This window comes from Amaranthus tricolor, chromosome 1 (genome assembly GCF_026212465.1).
Source record: "Amaranthus tricolor cultivar Red isolate AtriRed21 chromosome 1, ASM2621246v1, whole genome shotgun sequence".
Taxonomy (NCBI): Eukaryota; Viridiplantae; Streptophyta; class Magnoliopsida; order Caryophyllales; family Amaranthaceae; genus Amaranthus; species Amaranthus tricolor.
The window spans coordinates 1,701,878-1,728,493 of NC_080047.1; the positions used below are offsets into that span (position 1 = coordinate 1,701,878).

The 26,616-nt window shown below is 28.1% G+C and overlaps 4 protein-coding genes across 4 annotated transcripts; all 4 read right to left on the bottom strand.

Annotated features, from left to right (window-relative positions):
* Window positions 1-971: 971 nt before the first annotated feature.
* LOC130797964 (expansin-like A2) lies at window positions 972-4,188 on the bottom strand. The gene is made up of 5 exons (XM_057660773.1): window positions 3,958-4,188; window positions 3,696-3,805; window positions 3,009-3,187; window positions 2,315-2,447; window positions 972-1,341 (listed from the first exon to the last, which is right to left on the bottom strand). The coding sequence occupies exons 1-5, from the start codon at window positions 4,076-4,078 to the stop codon at window positions 1,096-1,098; spliced, it is 789 nt and encodes a 262-aa protein (XP_057516756.1). The 5' UTR covers window positions 4,079-4,188; the 3' UTR covers window positions 972-1,095.
* A 5,027-nt stretch (window positions 4,189-9,215) lies between these two features.
* Window positions 9,216-13,639, bottom strand: LOC130797970 (expansin-like A2). The gene is made up of 5 exons (XM_057660782.1): window positions 13,334-13,639; window positions 13,077-13,186; window positions 12,507-12,688; window positions 9,944-10,076; window positions 9,216-9,578 (listed from the first exon to the last, which is right to left on the bottom strand). The coding sequence occupies exons 1-5, from the start codon at window positions 13,440-13,442 to the stop codon at window positions 9,327-9,329; spliced, it is 786 nt and encodes a 261-aa protein (XP_057516765.1). The 5' UTR covers window positions 13,443-13,639; the 3' UTR covers window positions 9,216-9,326.
* Window positions 13,640-16,005: 2,366 nt separating this feature from the next.
* LOC130797977 (expansin-like A2) lies at window positions 16,006-20,490 on the bottom strand. Its single transcript, XM_057660794.1, has 5 exons — window positions 20,346-20,490; window positions 18,871-18,980; window positions 17,834-18,012; window positions 17,182-17,314; window positions 16,006-16,543 (listed from the first exon to the last, which is right to left on the bottom strand). The coding sequence occupies exons 1-5, from the start codon at window positions 20,461-20,463 to the stop codon at window positions 16,292-16,294; spliced, it is 792 nt and encodes a 263-aa protein (XP_057516777.1). The 5' UTR covers window positions 20,464-20,490; the 3' UTR covers window positions 16,006-16,291.
* Window positions 20,491-22,594: 2,104 nt separating this feature from the next.
* LOC130797985 (expansin-like A2) lies at window positions 22,595-25,878 on the bottom strand. The gene is made up of 5 exons (XM_057660806.1): window positions 25,712-25,878; window positions 25,446-25,555; window positions 24,493-24,677; window positions 23,528-23,660; window positions 22,595-23,163 (listed from the first exon to the last, which is right to left on the bottom strand). The coding sequence occupies exons 1-5, from the start codon at window positions 25,839-25,841 to the stop codon at window positions 22,915-22,917; spliced, it is 807 nt and encodes a 268-aa protein (XP_057516789.1). The 5' UTR covers window positions 25,842-25,878; the 3' UTR covers window positions 22,595-22,914.
* Between the last annotated feature and the right edge of the window lie 738 nt (window positions 25,879-26,616).

The following is a 26,616-nucleotide window of genomic DNA, read 5'->3' on the forward strand; positions in this document are numbered from 1 at the left end:
GCGCTATTACTAACAGCGAGTATAAAGAAATTGTCAAAAAATTTAGTCAAGGGTAAAGTCGCTGTTACTAACAGCGACATATGGGTTAACTGGTCAACTATAAAGTCGTTGTTAATAACAGCGATCTTATGCGTGCCTAAATACAGCAGTCTTCTTCCTCCTTCCTCATTTCACCTTTGGTTCAGTATTTAAGCACGCGTAAGGTCGCTGTTACTAACAGCGACTTTATAGTTGACCAGTCAACCCATATGTCGCTGTTAGTAACAACGACTTTACCCGTGACTAAATTTTTTGACAATTTCTTTATACTCGTTGTTAGTAACAGCGATTACATACCGAGCCTAGCTTTGGGGCCAAAGACGCTTATTTTGGGAATAAAGTTTGGCTAAAGCTTTTTTTTTTGATTAAATTTATTAAAAAATCTTATTTTTTTCAAATTTTCTCGAAATATCATGATATTTTATATTTCGTTAAGTTTTTAATAGTTTAATAATCATTGTTTATCAATTGATCTTATTTCATATATATTTCTCCATGTATAATATAAAAACATAGTCAATTGAGATCTTGTTTGATTAGTCTTAATGCATATTTTCATAATAAATATTAATTTTTTAGAATTTTATATCATATAGAAAATTAAAGATTAAAATTGCACATTTTATAGCGTGAAAAACAAAAGTGTAGCAACTCTTAAAAATCATATAAGAGCTCTTTGGATTAAAAGTGGTTTAAATTTAAATTCGTAATCTTTTGTCAAGAAATCAACTTAAATAAAAGGTAAATTGATGATTGAGATCCTAACAATATTATCAAAAGTTAAAAATTAAAATTTAAAATATCAATCATATCGGAAAAAAATTTAATCGACAAAGTATTGTAAATTGTTGGTAACAAAAGTTAAATAATTAAATATTCTTAATATAACACAACAACAATACCCTGATCCTACAAGGATTGACGGTCACAAGTTACAAATAATCAAATATATTGTATTGATTTTGTTTAAATTTATTCTATGAACAAGAAAACGTAAGTTTGATATATGAGTACATAAGGACATAAAAATTAAGGGATGTATGCCAAGCAATTCCATTATTTCCATTTGGTATCATCACAAGGAGAGCAGGCTTCTTCAGCAATATCAGTTATTTGGACTTTTGTATCATAAATAACACCGGGCCTCCAGTCTGCAGGTAAGACATTTTTGGCCCAAATATACTTGCCATCGTAACCCGATGTTACTACAAATCTGAACTGCAAAGGCCCATTTGGTACCCGGCTTGTGTCCCACACGGCCCCATAATTTCGGCTCATGAAAGTCCAATTAGGTGCACCCTCCTATATATATTACCGGGAAAACAATAAAATTTTTTTTCCATATTGACCAATAATTTTATGCTATTTATAATAGGAAAATTTACTGTGAATAATAAAATTTTTTGGTAATTTTCCTACAATAATACAAACTTTTGATTAATCATGAAAAATACCAACTTGGGTTTTTTTTTCTTTGAATAATAAAAACTTATAGTATATTAACTAATTTACCAATTTTTTTGTCATATAATTTCTTATAGTTTGATTTTTAACAAGTTAGGGATATTCTAGAAAATCATCTTTTTAAGTTAGTATTATTTATAATTAATCAAGAGTTGATATTATTATAGGGAAATAAGCAAAATGTTGTATTATTCCTAGTATTTTTCCTTTATTGTATTGGTAATTATATAGTAGCTATATTTATATGTATTTGATGAAATTGAAAGGTAAGTATAAGTGTCTACTGCCAAGGAATCAACTCAACTAAAAATGTAAATTGGTTGTTTAAAGCTTGGGATGTTTTATATATACCATCACACCCTCTCATACAAGAGACATTTGGACTAGAAATTTGAATGCAACAGATGTTCTCCTTATATATATGATGATAAAAATTTTACTCTAAAATGAAAGGTGAAAGAGATTTTTTTTACCTTTCCGTCACATAAGCTTTTGATACTATGCTAAGAGACTGACTTAAACTTAAGTAAACAGATGACTAAGCCCTAAATATGTTATAAACTATATCATGATTCATGGATTAAGCTACAATATATGCTATGTACCTCTTGGGATTCATTTCATATGTTTAATTTGAGATTTTACGCTATTAATCAATCATTCTTGATTTATACTTTATTCTTAATCTATAAGTTAAAACATAATCAAGTGAAATATTATTTGATTTATCTTAATATAAATTTTATTAATATTATTTTTTTATAATTTTTAATTATATCTTATAAAAATCTACGCATTGTCATGAATTTACCTGAGCAATATCAATTGCTACAATTTCAGTTTGACCACCTTGGTAGAGAATTTTAACTGCCAAGTAACCAGGATTGTGGCTTGACTCTTCAACTCGAACAGCCAAATTTTGACCTTTATAATCACATGGTATCCTATTACACATTCAAAAACTTTATAAATCATCTACTATGAAATTATGAACTAGTTTTTACTTATAAAAATTTGTATTAATTTTTAAATAGGGTGATTTTAAATTTTGAGTCCTTATAATTTGACTTTAAAACATATAAAAAAATTGCATAATTAAATATTTAAATTAATTATTATCACATGCATTAAAGAAAATTTTTAAGGATTTACAATAGACAAAAAAAACCCAAAATTATTATTTATGATTGAATTTTCTTAGTTTGACTTTTATTATTTCATTAATATATTATTTCTATGATATATCTTGTTGGAGTGATTTATCCTACATCGATAAATTAAATATGTTATGTACACTATATAAGTCTCTATATCGAGCCCTTCCTCGGGATGGTAGTCGTTGATGGAGTTCATAATTTAACATATATTTTGTCAATTTCATTGAAAATTTTGGTAATAACACGAAATCATCTCAAAGCAATAAACATCAATTAACATGGAGAAAAAAATATAAAATTTAAAGTATAAACTAAGATCACATAAAGTTTTATAAAATTATATATCACCTTTTATATTCCACGTCAGCAATGCCAAGCTTTAGAACATCTTGATCCTTTCCGGTATTGGCCATGGCTTTAAAAGCTCTTTTACTTAGCACAAAATCATTCTTGCTATTTGTATTCAAATCAGTCATTACCACTTTAGTCCCTGCTTTACTACACAAAGTTGTGTTCTTGCATCTTATCTGCTCAAAGAGATTACTGCTTCAGTATTTTGAATTCGGACTATTTCACTTAAAAAACTCTCACATATTTGAGTTATATCCTATGGGCTCCAACCACTAGCTTAAGCTTTTGGTTGAGTTGGTTTCTTTATATAGTATCAGAGCCAATGTGACAAAAAAGTCACAGGTTTGAATCTGAACCGCCCCTCAAAATTAAATTATGATATTTTGTATAAAGGGAGTGCACTGCATTCACACTTCTAGCCCATTTGACACTCGTATGAGAAGACATGTTAAATTATTTAACATATTCTGAGGAACTCAACTTAATATTTTGGTTAAATTGATTTCTACATGTTAACACTAAGTTAAATTGATTTCTACATGTTAACACACAGGGAGAGAGTTACTAGTAAATTATTTGTTGTTTTACTTTTACGTAGGACTATATTATATGTTTAGACTTTGGACTAACCCAAATATACAAAGATATGGTAGGAATTAGAAAAATTGGCGTAAAAGAATATACCTGAAAACATGCACCACAACCAGCACCATTCTTATACAATGAAGAAACACCAGCTGCAATAAATCCTCTACTGAAGTTCAAAGCCAAAGATCCATACCCACATGCACCAGCTGCATCAAACCAATAAATTAACAATTACCCACTTGTTTTTACGCTATTTTATTATCCGGGTCATTCCTCAATTGTGCGTTAATATAATCAAAATAATCAAAAATGAAATAAAAATAAACAGAGACAGACGAATTAAGGTTGATAAACTTACATGAAAGTGGTGAATCATGGAAGAAGTACGCAGATTTTGATTGATGAACACATCGATCACAAGCTTTTGAACTTGTGATGTAGAAGAGCATGATGAACATAAAGACCAAGGAACGAGCCATTTTATGAAGATTAATTATCGTGTTGTATTTGTATAATTAGTTTGATGTATTTTGCGATTAAGGTAACAAGTATAGTATTGTATATATAGAAGTTTTTAGGGTAGGTAGAGGATTAAAAAACAGGCGATATGGTGTACTAATAACCAAGTATGTGTATAATAGTTTCTTTAATCTATCTCAAAAAAAAAAAAAAAAATTTCTTTATCAGATTCCTACCTACTTAAAATAAAGTCATATATTTTGAGTTTGTTTTATTTGTTGTTCTTATATAAAATTTTTCTATTTATATTACAATTTTGGACAAAAGTAACCTTACTCATCCTCATTTTAGTATTTTAATAGTCCACTAACTCCGTTCTAACATTTTTATATATTATTTATAATCTCTACATGTTTTCCACTAAAGTTTTTATTTTAATAGTTTTAATTTCCATATTTTTTTACTCACTTTATTTTAATATTTTTTAAATGTTTATGGTCCCTACTTTTCCTATATTAAATTTATTATTCAATAGAATAATATAGAATTATCTACCAAATAAAAAGTTCTATTTTTTTAATTCCGATGAATTAACACTCTTTTCGTGGGAACTTCTTTAATCTAGCTTGTAAACTTAGGCCATAAGTGAGTCAAAGGAAAATTAAGAATTTATGGGTAAAATGATTTTTAGGTGAAGAATGCGATATGATATTTGAGCGATTTTGTTAATGTTGATTGCAAAACCTAAATTTTTTTTGATAAAATAACCTTCTTCCATTAATAACATTGCACTTATTAGATGGTTTTTGACTTTTAGAGTAACTAAGTAAAACAATAAATAGAAAACATTTTATATACAAACACTATGTTAATAGTATGCTACTTATACTATACAATAATAATATCTAAGTTACAAAGTGAAAATCAACTAATAATAAAAGAATGATTAACTACAATAAAAATGTGGTTTTTCCTTGTATTTCAAGTTATTTCTCTATCTATCTATTATAATCATAAAATCATGTAATTGTATGATAAGGGGGAATTCTGAGACAATATAGTCATTGATGATTTGCCCTTTTATCTTAGCAACAAAGATTTAATATATTCTCATCACCTATAAATACGATTAATTTTATCTCTTTGTTGATAGGAAACTTTTCTCAAGCCTCCTCAATTAAAAAATATGATGCTCTAATAACCGTTTACTAATTCTTTATTGAGGTCGTCTCATCGTGAGACGACTTTAATTGAGTCAGCTCCAACTATTTTTTAAAAAAACTGCTTTTTGTACAAATGTGAAATCAAATTTCATTGTTTTTTTAAAATTCTATTTTATTAATGAACTGTTTGTATGGATCAGTTTCATAGTGAGACATTCTGATCTGAGATTTGCTGATATGGGTAAATGTTTGTGTCATCCGTCATTATGAATTTTGTACTGCTAGTTAGTTTGTTGTGGGAAAGAAAGATAAAGACGGTCCAAAATTGAGCAAACGCGGCGAATAAAGGAAAAAATATACGAAAGATGAAGGTGATACATTGTAACGCAAGCCACTTAATTTTGGCTTTTGCTGGTGGGCACCAACTAATTATAATGTGCTGTCTTTGACAATTACCCATTGGTTTATTTCAAGGATAATGATAGTTTTAAATTCACAAATTCTTAAATAACGCAATCTTAATAGTTAGATATTTTTATTGAGCTGACATATGTATATTTAGTGTGTTTAAGTGGTTGTTTAAAATTTTTAAGATAATTAATTAGAAAAATAGACTAATTATCTATATCTGTCTCATGGTGAAATAATCTCAAACAAGACCAACACCTTAAATTAAGTTATTGGTGTATATGTAAAATATTAGTTAGAAGTAATTTTAGCAGAAAATTATCTGGGAGGATTAATTTAATGTTAATGTGAGAGAAATTAGTAAGATTACTAGGTAATCTGATAACATTCATCTGGGAGGATTGATGAAGCATTGAACATACGTTGGTAATATTAGTGTATGAGAATGTTACGTGCTATTGGAAGACACTTGTCAATTATAGAAGATCATCATAAGCTAGTGAGACGCATGTTAATAAGAGAAACAAAGAGCGCCATATAAAATAAAGGAAAAATCACCAAAATAAAGAAGAACTTGGCACGTCCAAGACAACTACAGTGTCATGCAATGGAATTTTGGAGATTGATGAAATAACAGAAGAATGTTCTACATGCGCAATGATAGACTATAAATATACATCAAGGAGCACATAAATGAGGTAATGAATTTCTACTATTAAGAGAGATACAAAGAACTCTTAATAATTTATTGCAAAAGAGTTATTACATCTGATTTTCATGGACTCACGTTGATTTTTAAAAGAACAGTAATTACACAATCCTAAATCCAAGAGAGTAATTAATATTGTGCAAAATAATCTTCAATAGAACATTTGTCAGATATTAATCCTAAAAGACCTCACGTCAAAATAAGTCCTAAGTAGTAATTCACCTTACAGTCACAGTGCTCCTGGAAGGACCTATTAGGCAATTTGTCTCAAATTGATACTGACTTGAACGTCGGAATGGGTCTCCGAAAAAACATTCCGGGCCTGCTAATCCCTTGTTGCATTTTACAGGAATAGCCATCTTCTTCAGAGATCTTACTGCATAGCTTAACAAGATAGCAAAGACAGGCTTCCACCAACACTTAATTTCTGATTAATTATAAATGAAGGGATTAAGTTCTTAATCAATTCACCAACCAAACAATTCAGAAACAATCGGATTTTGAAATTGTGTTGTAGTAACATGTGTAATCCCATACTGTTAGAGTATATAACATATCCTGGGGCCTCAACCATCAGCTTAAGCTTTTGGTTGAGTTGGTTCCTTGACATGGTATCAGAGCCAACGTGAGAGGTCACGGGTTCGAATCTCAACCACCCCTCATTTAAAGTGGAATATTCAGCGCCTATGCGCATCCACACTTCTAGCCCAATGGGGTCTCGTGTGAGGGGGCGTGTTAGAGTATATAACATATCCTGGGGCCTCAACCATTAGCTTAAGCTTTTGGTTGAGTTGGTTCCTTGACACATACCACCCATTTTGTTAAGTGCATATATATGACACATTATATTATTATGTAATATTCTTTTCTGGACTTTGGTGGAAGATCATTAACTAAAAATGAATTTGTGTTTGATCAATTTACATATACATAACAATAATGGTTATGCATGCTCACTTCATTTTTATTTATAATCACTATTTTTGGGCTTAGAAAAATTATTAGCTGGTACCTAAATATACTTGAATCGATTTGATTCGTAAAAATATAAATTTATTAACCATGGGAATGAATGTGTTGATGTTAAATTTCTTTGACATTCATCATCATCATGAGTAAGATGGTTCGTAGTTCCTACACAAATGATCATATGCTGTTTTTGTTGCAATTTCCATGGATCATGCAATGCAATATTCTTAACAATAAGTCATAATAACTTAGAAGCAATATTATGGTATAATCCAAGAAAAGAAATCTTTTTATGATTCAGGATAAAGGAAAGTGCAATGGGGTTCAAAGCAATGACATTGATCATCTCCAAGAGGTATTTCAAGATGGATATTTTGAGAAGTAATTACAAATTGTTAAATGATACGGTATCAAGGTGACAATATCTCTATTAGGATTTAGACTAATCCATATACTTTTAGTATGTTAAAGTGATCACATCCCATCTTAAAGTGATTAATCAATTACAAAAATAAGCTAATTATATGAGTCTATCTCATAGTAAGACAATCTTGTACAAGAAGAGTAGGTAAGTAACATGCAGGAAGGTTGAGTCATGGTCAGGTCATAAAGTCCAATCCATTTGAGTCCATTTTCAATTTCTTAAAGTATAGCATGATGCAACCCATTTTTATTTAAACCTGACTGACTCTTATCTGATGCATTGTAAAACCTTATAATATAATATTATGAATTTATTACTCTTGGATTTTATATTGTGTTTGGATTGAGGATTTTGAAAGGAAAGGAAAGGAAAGAGAGGATTTGATTTGAAGGGGTTTTGTCTTTTATATATTTTTTGTTGAACACTCAAATCTTTTCAATTTTAGAGTTATTTAGAAGGAAAATGATAAATTGAATATCAAAATGATGAAAATGATTTCGCTTTACCATTTTGCTTTCTATTCTGAATAAAATTATGTAATTTCCTTCTATTATTTTTAAGTACCAAAATTTCATTTTTCTTATTTCCTTTCTCTTCCTTCCATTTTCCTCATAAATAAACAAATAAATTATCTTCTTCTATTTCTCTTCCCTTCATTTCTTCGCTATTCCTATTCTTTTTCTTTTTTTTTTCTTTCCATCCTATACTCTATTCAAACATAATGCTATGTCTGAGAGAATAAAACAAAATTAAATAGTTGAAAATTCGAGAATAAAAGTAATCAAATCAAATATGCCGTGTAAATGCATGCTTTGGTGAATTATTAGGTTAAATTTTAAGGTTTAACAAGTAAAAATTATGTCATGTAAATGTGTATAATTTTTTTTTTGAAACGAAAAAAATTTATAAATACACGCTCTAATAAATTGTCAAGTCAATTAATTGTATGATTACGTGTCCTTTGTTTAAGCGTAAATAATGCCCAGCAAATTCAATCACTATTTAGTTGGGTTAGTTATGCTTGATCAAATCTACTAAATGCAAACACAATAGATTTTACATCAAAGAAAGAGAGTTTGCAATTTGATTACATTACTTAAAATAAAAAATATAATGTACCACCTTTTACTAATAAAATAAAAGTCGGTTATAATCCACCGACTTTTGTAAGATACTAATTGAATTTTGTCTTTATTTAGGGCAAAAATCTTTTTAATTGGTTAAATATACCTATTGCTCATGTCATACATATATTAGAAAAGGGAGGGTCAAGAGAAAGAGTTAACGAGAATTAAACTCATAAGCTTATATGAAAAAAACTGATATATATGCTCTAATTAAAATAATATGTAATTAAAAAAAAAATTTTGGGAAGAAATGAGACATATAATATTGGACTAAACCAAATAAGCTAGTTATAATTTTGTGAGCTTTTTTTTTGGGTATTGTACTAAAATTAGTGTTGTTTTGCTAGTAAGTTGTCGTTTACTTAGTCTCATATATATATATATATATATATATATATATATATATATATATATATATATATAAAATATTCTTCCTAAAAAAATATCCTATACAGAGTGAGAAAAAAGTTAATTCCAATGGGAATCAGAACATGGAGTGGTGCAACCCTCTAATGCAACGTCATCAATTTGGACTTTAGAATCATAAATTACACCGGGCTTCCAGTTTGCAGGAAGAACATTTTCAGCCCAAATATACTTGCCATCGAAGCCCGCAGTCACAACGAATCTAAACTGTAATGGGCCTGGCCCAGGAACCCTACTTGTTTCCCATACTGCTCCGTACTTCCTCGACATGAATATCCAATTTGATGAACCAACCTAAACAATGTAAATAAAATCATAAGTTTAATTCTCCAAAAATTACAAATATTTAACTATTTATAACTAAATTATACGTTAATAATATAAAAAATTTTCTAACCTATGTACCTAGTATATAGCTAGCCTTAGACAATTAATTTAATAATTATTATAAATTTATTCTAAATAGGTAAATATAATAATATTTTAGAGAATATTCAAAATCAAATTTCAAGTAGTTACTAATTTTATTTATGTTCGCCTATACAGCTAGTACATAGATTAGAAAATTGTTAATATAATAATAATGATAATTAATATTTACACAATATAATAATATAATATCAATGATATAAATTGAATGGACAATATTTAAAATATACCTCAGCAACATCAATTGCAACGATCTCGGTTTGACCACCTTGGTAGAGAATGTTAATAGCCAAATAATTTGGATTCTTGCTACTTTCTTCCACACGGATTGCCAAACTTTTGTCTTTGTAGTCACATGGTATCCTAATATAAATAATGTTACAAATATGAGAAAAAAAATATGTCAAAATTAAATTCTAATATTACTATATAGCAATATAAAACAAGTCTTTGTTTCTCTCTATGTGTAATAAAAACTAATATATATATATATATATATATATATATATATATATATATATATATATATATATATATATATATATATATATATATATATATATATATATATATATATATATATATATATATATATACATATATATATATATATATATATATATATATATAACTTAGCGCATGTCTAGTGGATGATAATAAATAAAATAATAATTATTTATCACCTTTAAAATAGAGATTACCTATTATTGAAAAAGTGGCAAACTACGGTGAAAGGAGAAGTGAAAATAAGAGGAGATCACTGATAATATTTACACATCTTGTACAAGAGAGAAAGAGGTGGCGAAACCCATCTTTTTTCACCCAAAAGTGATAAAACGAATTGATCAGAAACCCACTAGACATACTCTTGTACTGCTATACATAAGTCTATTTTAAAGTTGGATATCCACAATAACTTCCCATCATTTAAAACCGTAGTTCATTTAATTTAATCACTAAGATTTAAGTATTATGAAGTATATAATATAGTTTATATATTCTCTGAACAAAATGTTCGAAAATTATTTACTACTTCCTCCGTTCCATTTTAGTCGCTACATTTACATAGGCACGGAAATTAAGAAAAGTGATTGACCTACACTGTAGCTGATTGTTTACTTTATAGAGTATAGTATTTTATTATTGTTAATTGAAAAAGAAAAAGGAAAAATAGGTTATTAGGTTACTTTATAGAGTATGATATAGTATTTTATTATAGAGTAGGATAAAAATAGGGGTAGGTAGAACTTTAAATAATTGTTTTATTACTAAAAACAGAAATGTGGCAAGTAATATGAAATTGCCAAAAATAGAAAATGTAGCGGGTATTATGGAACGGAGGAAGTATTATATATTTATAAGACAAGTAAATAGTTGAGGGACCTACAAGTTTTAATTTTATTAATACTTCAATTGAAAGTTCAAACCAAGTATATCATATAACATGTGCATTATAATCTTGGACAATCTAGTCATCAGTTTAACATTCAATGTGTGCTAGGTGTTGATTTGATTTTTCAAATATGCATTATAATTCATGAACATAGGGATTTGTAATTTTTGGGTTATGATTTATATATTGAATTATAATAAAATAACTTATTAAAATTTTATTGTAATTATTAAAAATTAATTGTTAAAGTAACTAATGTAATCAAAAGTTTAAGCTGATGGTTAAGGTTTTGAGATATGTTAAATTCTTTATTATTATTTTTTCTTACATGACATCAAAAGCATTGAGATAGAAGTATGGATGAATACATTCATTTCTCAATCCTCATACATGAAGCTAAATATCCACTTAAAGAAGAGGTGAATAAAATTCAAATGTGATTTTTTTGTAATGTTAGACTTTCAGTATATTATTAAGAAATTGATCAACAATAAGTTTAAGCTGATAATTAAAGTCATTCTAAATATATATTAACAATTTTATTGATTATTAGGACAAGTTTGGTTGGCTACAGCTTTATAGGAGTAGTTTATGGACGTAAGTTGTTTGTCACACTATTTGACAAACAGCTAATAATATGGTCAATATCATGACAAATCTCCCGATTTCCGCATGAAAAATCAGTATACCTTATAAAATAAGATAATACAACTTATTAATTTGCATACATTATCCGTGAGATCATGACTTAGCATGTAGTCTTATGATTGAAATATACTTCTATACCTTCCAATTTGTATGTGAGAACTATATATGTCCAATTTATTATTAATTCAAATTATAGAATAAACATGCATGATTTATGCAAGTAATATGCTCAGTTTAAATTAGTTGTTACACTTAATTCAATAATATTATTTTATTTCTTATTTTCTATGCAGATTAAAAAACTACGCTATCAAAATCTTATTTGATTCGTCTCAACACACTTTTTCGTGAAATAATTATTTATTATAACTTTTAGTTATGAATAAATAATGATATTTACGATCAAAATAGTACTATCTCCTATTCAAACTATTACTCCCATTTGATTTTTGACATTGTTCATCAAACCTTTTAACTTATGTTTTATTCTTAATTAATAAGCTATAACATAGTCAGTTGAGATCATGTTTGGTTCCTAAACATACACAACTAGTAGAAATACTAATGATAGAATTATTACATTGATAAATATGTGCCCAGTCAAATAAGACTATTAAGATGAATAGAAGTGAATGTATTAGATGCTAAAATGAAAAATATAAATTAAATAAACCATTAATAATAATAGCATACTCTATATGTTGATTTGAGTTTACAACATTTGACTATAGTATATGAGTAGTTAAAGTTACCTCTTGTGTTCAACATCGACAACTCCAAGCTTTAGAAGTTGTAGGTCCTTGCCAGTTAAGGCCATGGCCCTAAATGCTCGGCTACTTAGCACAAAGTCAGTTTTGTTGTTACCCTTATTCACATCAGTCATTATCACTTTAGTCCCTGCTTTGCTACACATCTTACTGTTCTTGCATCTTATCTGTTCATGTTCATCATGTATTAAATCCATTAATTTAATTTCATAAATGTACCTAATCCAAAACTTTGTACATCAATCGAATAACAATTAAGAAAAACATAATATCGAATTTTATTGATCAAATGTTGCAACATAGATAGTATTAAAATCAGGGGGAAGTTTAATATGCAAATTAAATTTGTTGCTGATAAGTTTAACTTGATTTATTCTCGATGCCAGCATATAATCAGAAAAACACGAAGTGTACACAGTTTATACAATTAATGAGATACTGTCCTAAAATCATGGCTATGAGAGAAAGAGCTCTGGTGACTACATAATATCTTAATTCATCAATAAGAAATGTAACAGTTGCAAAATGGATTATTAATTAAGGAAAAGATTTGACCTGAAAGCAAGCACCACAACCAGCACCTTCTTTGTAAAGTGAAGGGACACCAGCTGCTATATGTCCTCCATTGAAATTCAGGGCCAAAGAACCATACCCACATGATCCAGCTGCATCAAATCATATAATCAAAGATTACCCACTTATTTATTTGCTAAAATATTTACTGGGTTAATCTCACATTAAGCTAATTTTGATCATAAAACTTTAAATTGAATAAATAAAGGATATTATATTGTAAAGATGAAGGAAATTACATGAAAGAGTAGAAGCTTTAGAGAAAACAGATGCCTTTGATAGAACACACTGTTCACAAGCAGTTGCTGATGAGAAGAGAATGAACAACAAGTAGATAAATATTGCCATTTTTGAAAGAAAATGCTCTGTTTCAGAATATATTTCCGTTGAATACGTGACATATTTATAGTGGAAGAAAAATAATTGTAATACTGATATTTTTACTTTAAAATTTTTAAATTATTTGGGTTGGCAGAGTAATGAATAGGGAGTACTAGTACAGTAGCTATTTTATTGCTGTACAGCAGTTTGGAAGGATCAGAGAAGGGAGACACAGCAGGGTAAACTCGGTTGGACTTTGATTTTGAGTATATACTCTCTCGATTCTTTAAAAAAGTTTTCACTAAAAATGCTTACAAAAATTATAAAAAAATTAATTTTTTTTGATATTGAATGTATTATTTTATTGAATAATAAATTTAATAGAAGAAAAGTAAAGATTATAAGATTGAATAAAAGTTAGTGAAAAAAATATAGGACTATAATTAATAAAAAAATACTTTTACAAAGTTAATGTAAAATAAGTGCGGACTATAAGAAATATTAAAATATTAAAATGGAGTTAGTGGAGAATATTTGAAATTATAAACATTATTAAAATATTAAAATGGAGATAAAGAAGATTATTTTCTTCCAAAATTTTTGATATAAATAAAAAAATTATTTATGACAATAACAATTGAAGCACAAAAAATAGAAACTTTTTAAGTAACGGATGAAGTGGTTAAAGAATCTTTATATGTATATTATATCTTTGGACTTGGATATAATTGGTGTTAGTTATCTTAATTTTAATATTATTTATATATTTATAAACTCCATATATTTTCACTAATTTTATTTTAACATCTTTATAATACTTGTATTTCTCACATGTTTTCACGTTAATTTTACATTTTTTAATATTTATGGTTTCTATATTTTCCTACTAACTTTATTTTTATAGAGTATATTTTAATGCATATAAATCACATTTATTCCTATTAACTTTATTATTTAATAAGTAAAATAATATTTTACGATCTAAAAGATTTAATTTTTCTTAATTTTCTTTAACATAACTTATAAAAATATCAAATAAGAAGAGAGGAAATATGTCATAAGTGACTAGTAAAATCTCTTTTTAACCCATACTTTATTCTTACTTCATATATTATAATAACTCTTAAAACTTTTGTTATTACTTCTACTTAAGAATGACAATTAATATTTTGTTATCAACTAATCAATTTCTTGTCAAGTCAAAATGATGCTAATATTATTAGTGTGTTATAAAAAGGAGATAATTCCAATAAGTAATAACCCTCCATTTTTTTAAGTTTGCAATTTAAAATTTAAATTTTAATTAAAATTTTAAGGTTTAAAATTTAAATAGATTGAAGAAATAACACGGAAGATACAAAGAAAAAGGGAGACAGTGAAATTTAGGAATCACCGACCTGTGTGATTGTGGGGAGGTCAGACAAAAGAGCGTGGTGTTAAGTGAGAATGGTTGACTGTATAAACAAGTGGATCTCTGTATTCTGTAAGTACTGACAGCAAGTGGTTATATTGGCATATTACTTGTTTTCTAGAATCATTTTCTATGTTGAAACTTTGAAGTGAAGATTACTTCATTCATCAATGTTTACATGGTGGTCTACCTAAGTTTGGTTTGGGTTGGTGTTTTAGGTTCTACTTCTACCTATATGCATATGTCGGCCTGATATGTCGTGGTCCGACCACGGCATGCGCAAGGTTCGGTATCACACAAAATATTGTTGGCTAAAAATAAAATAACATAAGACATAAAGTAATGAGTTTGATTTGTTTCATAGATAATAAAACAAAAAGTAATTTTGTTATTTATATTATATTTTTTTTTGACATAACTAGTTAATGTTATCCTAATTTTAATATTTTTAATCCTTATGGTCTACACATATGTTCCACTAATTTTGTTTTAACATTTTGATAATGCTTAAGGTCCCATATGTTTTTACTAAATTTATTTTGATATTTTTAAAATGTTTTGTGATATCATTTTTTTCACCATCTTTATTTTATATATATTTTTAATGTTTATCATCACCATTTTTTTTCTCTATTAACTTTATTATTATTCAATAAAATAATATCTCTACCATTAAAATATTCAAGTTTTCATACCATCTACGTTTCCTAAGGAAATATCAAATAGGAATGCAGGGAGTACTACTAAACATATTTGATAGAGTATATAACATTTGCTATACATTAATTATTAACTTAAACTTTAGGTTGAGATGATCACTTGTGATCCACTTAAAAACAAGATGATCACTTGTGATAAAGTGTATACAACATATCCATTTGAGTCTACCAAAAACAATTTAAACTTTTGGCTAAATTGGTTTCTTGATATAGTAATAAAAGCCAATCTTACATAATGTCACAAATTCGATTCTAATCCACCTCCACCTTCATTTTAAGGACTTTTATGTTAGGCGAACGTGATAAAGTATATTAACATATTGTACTACTTTAATCATCAATTAAACTTTTTGTCGAGATGTTCTCTTGACAATATGTCAGGACTTGATCCCATAATTTATGTTTTTGACACCATTAACAAAAATATGAATTCAACCAAAAACTTATAATTAGTTGAGTAAACACATAATTAATTATCTTGAATTCATGATGATAACATATTCTTCAATACATCATAAAATACCTTTTTGCCATCAATCCACATCATTATATCATACAAACTCACACCTCACTCAAACATTTTTCTTTTTCAAAAAAAGAAAGGATGAATACGAAAAATAAGATATGAAAACTAAATCACACTTTTAATTTAAAGCCTAGGAGTATATGGCAATTCAACAATCACCATATTTTATTTTTGTATACAATTTTTTGATTAAAAAACATTTTTCTTCTTACAAATGAAATTACCAAGTGCTTTCATCACAAGGCTCAGGATAGCAATTTTCTTGAGCAGTATCTTTAATTTGTACTTCTGTATTATAAATAACTCCCGGTGTCCAATCAGCTGGTAATATTATTTGAGTTCGATAGTAATTAAAATCTCCATCCCCGGAATTAACTATGAACAAAAATCTCAATGGACCTGATGGCACACGATTTGTTTCCCATACAGCCCCATATTTATGCCTCAAGCCCGGCCAAACACGTTGCCCCACCTAAACAATATTACAACAAAATAATTACATTTATTTTATATAGGAAAAATTATCAAAAACAATCCAATTCTATTCAAAATAATCCAATTTTTTACCGATTTTTTTATAATAATCTCAATTTTTGATTAAACGTGAATAATCCTAGTTATAAGGGTGCTTAATAATAATGCACCAATGTAACATCTTACCTATACAACAAGTTCTTTTGCATAAAAGATATTTAAAAACTAAAAAAAAGTTAAATATGAAAAAATTAAAAATGAACTCAAGCAAGTTTATTTGTTGAGTTTAACTTTTAATTTTTAATATTTTTCATTTTTTTAACAATTAACCTGCAAAATTCAATAGCCATTTAGACAACAACATTCTTAAACAAGTGAATCAAAAGTTGAAATTAGTAGGAAAATCAATAAAAAGTTGGATTATTCTTTTCCTTTCAAATACCATTTTTTGTAAATATATTTATAATGTTTTACAAATTTGTGGGGGTGTTTGGCAAAATAGCTTAAGAAACCATTTTAGCTTATTTTGATACAATTAAAGGGTTAGGTGTTAATGACATTAAAAATTAAAAGAATATACAATATAGAGAACGTACAATTAATTATAAACATAAGTTTGTTAGAAAAAAGTGATACCGTAGCTATGTTAATATCTGTAATTTCCGTTTGTCCACCTTGGTATAAGACTGTTATAGCAAGATAATGAGGCCTTTGGCTGTATTCTTCCACTCGGATTGCTAAGTTTTCATGCTCGTAAACACATGGCACCCTATATTTTATAACACAAACTAATTAATACTTATATATGTGTCAGTCTAATGTAAGAATTTCTTAATTTATATAAATGTATTAGAAAAATTAGTAATTTTTTAACACCAACTAATTAACTTTGTTGGTCAAATTGATTCAATTAATAGTAACTTATTTTTATTTTTATTGATAAATAACGAATTTTTAGAGGTGATTATATTCTCTTACTAAGTACTAACTAACATAATATTGCTTACTCATTAAAGTCAATTATATTGAAATAAACTTATATTTAAAAACTTAATAAGATTTATCGTTTAAAAAGTTTTTCACCTAAAAAAAGTTAAGATTTTGACTCTTGGTCTTCCTAGTTTTTTTAGTTTGTATGATAACATTGATTCTTTTAATTTACGATCCAAGATACGTCACTAAAGATAATTGATTTGAATATTAGATCTGGTGTTTAAATACCGTTACTAGCAAGTAGCAAAATGAATATAACGAGTTATTGAGAAAAAAAAAAAAAAAAAAAACTGACCTTTTATACTCGATGTCAACAATGCCATGGTTCAAGAGTTGTTGTGACATCCCATAATTTGCCAAGGCCGAAAAAGCATCTTTGTTAAGAAGTAAATCGGTTCTATTATCACCTTCACTATCAGTTAATATCACCGTTGTCCCTTCTTCTTTGCAAAGTGCACTATCCTTGCACCTTACCTATCATTAGGATTTACAATTTTATTTTATAAATTATAGTACTAATTTCGACCGGATAACTAATATGTGGCCAATTAGGGTGATTACGACGTCTATTTTGAAAAAAAAAGTCATTATGTTAGAGAAAATTAGCGTAAATTTAACAAAAACATTTCCCTTTATTCTACAATGTGGAATTTAGAAGTTTAAGGTTATTATATGGAATTTAAAAAAAATGTTGTCTATCACGTGTAAAAGTCGATAGTTCAGGGTTACCATATAAAATTTCCCTAGTAAAATTTACATTGCAATTTTTCCATTGGAATTTTTGTACATATGATGATATCATTAAAAATGATTTATAAGAAAAAATATTAAGCTGAAACCAAATGACTTCTGAAAATTATAAACCCAAAAAATTTAATTTGTATAAGGAAAATTGAAATAAATCTAAAATAATAGCAGTCCAAAAATATCAAATATAAATGTATTTATTTGAAAAGAAAAGAAAAAAAGCTCAAACAAAAAATAAAAGATACAATTAAATTTTATTTCTAAATCATAAAATTGCAAGTATTGAAGGAAAAGGCATGAAATTATGAGGGAATAAATTTTAATAAATAAAAGAGTCAAAATAAAAAATTAAAATATATTTTAAATAGAGTATGTACTTTTTCTAAAAGAAACATTATTCAATTTTAGTGTACTTTTTCTTGTCTATCAACCGTATTTCTCTAGTCTCTCTATGAAGAAAGTACAAGTATAAATTATTTGTCACTTTTTCTCGGTCAAATCCTGCTTTTGAGTAGAATATTGGATATCATAACTATACTTTCTCTTGCCTAATTCTACGTGTACCAAAAAAAAGAGTGAAAGTACCTTAAAGCAAGCACCACAGCCAAAACCACGTTTGAAAAGCGAAGGAAGGCCAGCAGCAAGTAGTCCATTATTAAAATTCCAGGCCAGGGGCCCATATCCACATCCTCCAGCTACATTAAGCCACACTAATTAGCACAATATATGTACAAGATTTAACTTGAGCCCAATATATAAGATAATTTAAGTCCAAGCTTATTATTTCTTGACCTTTTTGTATGAGACCGTTTCACAGTGAGACAATCTCAAAACAAGAAGCCCATAAGTTAAAAATTTCTATTATTATGCTAATTTAAAGTATGAAGCATGTCTCACGGTGAGACTGTCAATACAAGAATTTGTATATTATTTTGACCGCACTCTCTTTTATGGGTATGAGTTGTCGTCTTTCTTCCCTCCCCAGACCCTGACCATAGTTCCTATGAGCAGGATATACTGGGTATAATGATGATGATAATTTCATTTACGAGAAAAAAGTTTTTTACATTATAATTTGAATAATATTACTTTGTCCCACTAGAATTGGAATGATATGCCTAAATGGAGTTAAAAAAGTAAAAAATTTCTATTATGGTGTTTACTTAAAAATATTTCCCAAAATGGTGTTCATGTCACTAACCTATTTTAATTTTGGTTTGGAGTCTTCAAATCTTATTGTGAACCAAAAGAATAGTAGGTCTAAGTAGAACTAGAAAATAAAACAATACAGTCTCTAGTCCTCACTAAAATTTATTTTCTAAAAAAGTATTTTATAAAGGAAAAAAATTTAACCAAATTTATTTGAATTTGATTTGAAAACTTCAAACATAAAAATTAGATTGACAAAATAATTGGTATATACATCATACAACATGTGATACATAGAATCAATTATAATACAATTATATAGATACAAAATCGCAACAAAGAATTAAAAGTTAGCTTTCTCCTTTAAGTATGTTTAAAATTATCATTTAATAATATGGGTTAGGGGAATTTAGAAAAAAAAAATAGGATTGTATGGTTGAAATATTTAGGACGACGTTAGCTCAAAAATCGAAGATACTTTCAAGTATTCTTCAATCTCTCAAAAAAATAATATTCCAACAATTGTTTTAACTCACATTGAGGTTTGGAAATTCCAAACTAAAAACAGTGTTAAACCTTACCTACATGAGTACTATTTTGGGAAAAAATTATCAATGAGCACTAAAATAGGAATTTTTCTGTTTATTAACACTATATACATAAATCATTCCTAGAATTGTTATAATGATTTTTTTAAAATATAGTAAAAATGTAAATTGGAGAAAAAAATTAAAAATTAAATGCATGAAGAAGTGTGGAGCTTAAGAGGTTTGGATGAATGCAACTTCATCCCCCTTGTTAGAAATTTCATTAAAACTCTTTAAAAAAAAGGAAATTTCATAAAAACATTACACAAATAATTTTAAACAAGAAAAAAAAAAAAAAAAAAAGTGAAAGTAAAATATAATTACAGTAGATTTGAGAGGTGTAAGTGGCCTTTGATTGGTGCAAGCAACGATCACAAGCAGTAGCCGAAGCAGAAACACATGACAAGAAGATAACTAGAAATGAAATCAAAATGGAAGCCATTAATTAATTATTTGGTTTAATATTGCATGAATGAGATTATAATGAGAAGAGCCATGCATATTGTTTGGGTATTTATATTAATAGAAAGGAAAAAGAATCACGGCAAGTTATAATATAATTTTGCAATTTGTTATTTGTAAGCTACAAGTAACAAGTCAAACTATGGAAAACTTTATGAAAAAACCATTAGAAACTACCTTTTATGATAAGAAAAAACAAATAAAATAATGTAAGAAAAACTATGTATTAGTGTTACAATACAATGGTACTATCTAAAAATTAATAATATGGTGTTTTAGAATGTCTCCTTTTAAAATTTATTTTTATAAGGTTTTATTTGAATAATGACTGCTCAGGGCCCTGAGTTATAGGGGGCTTCGATTATATTTTTGTTATATAGTTAAAATTAAAAATGAGGACTTTTTGTGTCTTGTGTAGCAAAATTAAATGTATAGAAATAATATTAAAATAAATGTATTCACATTCAATCTATTTTTTAAAAGATAATTATATAAATTGATTAATTAATTTGTATTATCGGCTTGTATTGAATGATTAGGATATACTAGTATAAATTATTGTAGGTGAGCAATATAATCTCTCTTGATAATTTTTAATTCACTAATTTTATTATTAATTCAATTAAGGTAAGTGATAATAGTGGTTTAAATGTTAAACTTAAAAGGAATGACTATTTGAATTTATGATTAATAGTTGTTGGTTTCATATAATTATAAAATTTAGCAATATTTTAATATATTGATAAAAATTAAATATACTAATTAAAGTATTGATAAATAAATTTACAAATACCAAAATGTAATAGAATGTAATTTTAGATTTTACGACCTATAATTTAAATTTTGTTTAGAGTCTTTAAATCGACTAAGAATGACCGTGATTACATCTAAGTCCTTACATACAATTGGTTATTATGAAATGGCCCAAGGAAAGTAAAGATACATTTGGTTTTTATATTGATATTGTTAAAGATAAGAACTAGAAGTAATACTTAATTCATAAATTGATTAATTTTGTCACTAAATTAAAATAAAAGTCATGGATTACCTTATTAATGATTTGACCGCTCAAAATTTTAAATCCGTTGGCCGCATTTCAAGATAAGGCCATATCCTAGATTCCTTAGTTCCTAATTCCTATCCCTCATTGCTATTGGCCTGCTTGTTTAACTTTTTGTACAACCTTAAAAGCCGATACAAGTATGTGAAAATGATGGATGCGCTTGGTTTTAGAGTGATCGGATTTGACACTATACATTAATACTTACTTGGTTATCACGTGATATGTTCGGTGAAAAAATGTTATTATTAGTAGAAAGTATAATGAAATGAAGGAAGTAAGTTTTTATTAAGTTTTTATGTTATTTATTATTTTAAGGTTATAATTGATTACTTCGAGATCAAAATAAATACTCTAAAACTATAAAAAATTGATCACTTTAAAATTATAAGTGAACGTTTTATTTTAAGGTTTTAAGTGTTGAAAAAATAACCCACATGTGATCTCACATTGAACAATTAGAGAGAGCTTAGCTAACATATAAGTTGGATTGAATGGACTATTTCTCTTATTACCAATTGGTTTTAGGATGATACTTTTACTGGATCAATGTGCAACGAACTCTCCTTTTATGCGAATCTTGTTGTGCACAAGCCAATTAACAAATTTATCAATTAGTAATCAATTTAAGTCAGTTATATATATATATATATATATATATATATATATATATATATATAGAGAGAGAGAGAGAGAGAGAGAGAGGGAGAGAGTTAGCCCAATAAAAATGATATTTATAGTTTGTGCTCCATCATTAATGCGTATGTCAATCAAATGGTTCCTATAATAACTCATGACTATTATTCTATTAGGAAGTGTTATTTCGTTTCTTTGAATTAGTAGTAAAGAGAAATAAGATATTTTAAAAAAAAATAGATATTTTTTAAAAATGAAGAAATAGAATAATTATATAAATAAAAATAAAGTTAAAAAATATATGGATGAGATTAATTAAAAAAATATGGTGTATCATTATCCACAAATAAAAATAATACAAAATGAATAGGACGGATCATTCGTAAATGACTTAAAAGGGACAAAGTATCAACAATTATCAAGAATAAAAATGAATTGTCGGATTTGTAATTGAATTAATTATAAGTTTAAAGATCAGAGCCTAAATTAAGGTCTTGAAAGAAGTAATTGTAGTAGTATTAAGCAAGAGAATTACATAACTTGAACTCAACACTGAATACGAGTTTCATATAACAAAACTACAAGACATGAAACACACAACACTAAAACCCCCTCTCTTGCTGTTTTTAGCAACAATTTTCAACTCACTACACTAAAATCTCCGTACAATAACACACAACAGCCAACACTACATCGAGCTAGAGGCGATCAACACACGCACGCGTGAATAACTGTCTATTTCCATGGTTTACAATTAGGAGTACAACCAATGAAGCCAATGTTGTTGATTTGGACAGTAGAGTTGTATATGACACCAGGTTTCCAATTTGCAGGCAAAACTCCATCATTAGTATAGAAGTACTGAGCATCAAAGCCCGAGTTTATTATGAACCTGAATGTTAGTTTCCCGGTTGGGGCTTTGTCTGTGTCCCACACTGCACCATAGTTTCGACTCAACGAAACCCAGGTACTTGGTTGATCAACCTATACACAAATATAGCCAAAAGTCATCGGAAAAAACTCATATGAGACTATTTTTGGCAAATGTTTATGTACATAAACACATGTAAGGAAATAAACACTCTTCCTAATAACCAAAATTAGTGAATGACCCTATTGATATTGGGCTTGTACACAGCAAAATCCGTATATGAGGAAAATTAATTGCACACAAACCCAATGAGATTCCACCCTAAAACCAATAGGTTATAGAAGTAGACTATTGATATTGGGTTTGTCAACTTCTCTCTAATTTTTCGATGTAGGATCGCATATGGGTTATTTTGCAACACCTACTTGACCAGAACAACCAATATAGGGATCGGAATATGTAAACTTTGCAACTCACCGAAGCTACTTCAGCTCCTAGGATTGGGGTTTGACCGCCTTGGTAGAGGATTTTGATGGCCAAATAGTTGGAAGGTTTGCTGAATTTTTCCACCTGGAGAGCCAACTTTTTACGTTTGTACACACAGGGTACCCTGATGCGAATAAGCGAATTCAATATCACTGTATTAGTATTACTTTATTAGTCAATTCTAATCGTTGTGTAGAAATTCGAGTGTTAGTCGAACCAAAAAGAAAGTAAAGTAAAAACATGCATGATAATCTGTTGGTTATCAACACAGCAAGAAGATCAATCTCTTGCCTAAACTTTAGGAAGGTATCTTTTTACAATGATTAAGATTAATGAGCAGATACCACGCATGAGAAAAAAATAGTCCATCAAAGGTCTATTGGAGTACTAATTAGAAAATGAATAGAGAACGTAAATTGAAATGTACCTTACTCCTTATGTCCCTTTTTTTGCACCATAGTTGCATTATTACATACATCTGACCCTCTCATTTAAATTGGAGCTATTTATTAAATTATAGCCAAAGATTTATAGTTCTTTGATTTTGAATTATAACGGACTATACTAAAATGATCCACCAAAATATGTTCACTCCTAATTTATGTGAAATTGCACATCATGTTTGCTACCAAGGTTCAATCAAAATCAATTTCTTTGTTATATAATTAACAACGGTATTGCGTATATCCGACCCAAAATCCGCTTAGATGGGAGCTACGTAATAGCATTGGGTTAATGAAATGTTGTTTTGTTGTCAAACTCAAGCTGGACTCATGAAAGTATTGCAATCAAGATTCAATAGCAGACACAAATTAAGTTAAAATCTCCGGAAACAAAAATCAATCAACAATATTTTAGTCAGTTCATAAAACATGTAGCAAATCAAAAATCAATGCAATGCAAGTTCTATAACATTTGCATCCACAAGTATAGAATGATAAAATCAATGGTTTCACCTTTTATATTCGACGTCGGCAATGCCAAGCTGTAAAAGTTGTGTGTCCTTTCCAGGTAAAGCCATGGCCCTGTAAGCTCTGCTGCTTAGCACAAAATCTGTGGTGTTGGTCTTATCAGGGTGGAGATCAGTCACAATTATACTTGTTCCTGTTCCTTTGCAAAGACCACTTTTCTTGCATCTTATCTGCTCAACACAATATATCACATCACATAATCTAGAACTTGGAGTAACTAAGAAAGCATACTACTAATGTTGGATACTAGTACATGCCCAGGTGTCAACGTCTAAATATTAATTTTACACGCACCTAAATTGAAATTGAAGCGTCAAAATCATAGTCTACAATCTGACTTGTCATATACTAGTCACTAGAAAACCTTATGATGGGTTTAAAATGTGTCATTGAAGTGTTGATTTCTCTATACAATATAACAGATTTCAATGAGCAAGTCCACTTAATAAAGCCAAAAATTTAAAGTAACTCTTTTGGTTTTCAATTAAAATAGACCAACTAACGTAAAATAAATTGTTAAATTACGTTTTATCTGTGTAAAGTTGCATGTTTTTCCTTTAACAATAAAAACAACCACCCTTTACTATTTTAAATGCAACTTAACTTGCATTGAAATTGCGTTTGACAATCACCTAAAAAATCAAATAAAATAAACAATAATTCCTAAATGAATTACTTTAGAACATAAAAAAAGAGCAAAAGCTAGAGAAAATGCGGACAATATTTAGATCCACATAGTAGTGTAAGATGCAAAATCTTACTCAGACAGTCAGAATATAGCTCATTTGCAACAGAAAAAATAAAAGATTAAACAAAATGAACAAAATTCTTGCTTCTGTTTCAACTAAAAAATTGAGTTGCACCAAATATATATAAAGCACGCAAAAACGGCTTGATTTTTAAGTGAAGGAAGTGATTAGTGAGCAGATGTGATATACCTGAAAGCAAGCACCACAACTTTCACCTTTTTTATAAATAGAAGGGTGAGCAGCAGCAAGATGTCCACCATAGAAATTGAGAGCTAAAGGACCATACCCACAAGCTCCAGCTGCATTATTTCAACAAATCAAATGTTACCCACTTCATTTTTTGACAATATATCATCTGGGTTATGCTCAAATTATGCAAAAATAAACAAAAAGCTCATCTGGGTCTTTAACAAATCAAGAAAATCAGTTAGAAAAAAAAAAATAAAAACCCTTACATGAAAGAGCTTTAGAGGTACGAAAGAAAGTAGCTTTAGCAAGGACACATTGCTCACAAGAAGAAGGAGAAGCAGCGTTAGCAGATGAGAACAAAATGAAGAAGAAGAAGAAGCTGAGGAAAACAGCCATTTTTTTAAGATTTGATTTGAATTAGTTTGAGAACATGAGATTGTGATGTTTGCTATTTAAAAGTAATCTGAGAAATCAGAACTGAGAAACGTCGAGAAAGTGGAGTACAGGTCAGCATAATTTTTTTAATTTTGGGAACACGTGAATTATTATGAATATATTTGTGATTATTTTATTTTCTTTATTTGAGAAGATACAGTGCAAGTGAGTAAATCAGGATTCAAGAACATTAATTGATAGTGTAAATGCGCAAATCTGGAGAATTTAAATTTAATTAGTACTTAAAGGCTAAAGCAATGATTATACACAACAACTCACTAATAATTTGAATTATCTTAGATATTGATATATTATATGAAATAGTATCATTAATTCACTAGTATAATAGAATTAAAAATTTACTTTATTAGAAAAAAATATAAAATGCCAAGGACAAATAAAGGCAATGGTGTGGATTATTTTATAATGATAATGAAGAATTAAAGCCCCCACTATCTAAGTTTCAAAGGTTTTAGTCTCAAGAATTGAGTTGAACAATTAAGATTCAAAACGTAATCAATGCAACAACAACAAAAACACTAATTTGAGCAATAAAGAAACAATGCAAACCAACACAATGATGTATGTGGTTCATTCGTAGTTGGGCTATGTCTACGGTATAGCCTATATGTCTTTATTGCCCTCAAGAACTCCAATGGAATTAATTTGGATAATGATCACAATTGAGAAAATTAAGAGATTTTTAAGAGAGATCATGAAATCTAGAGAGAGAAGG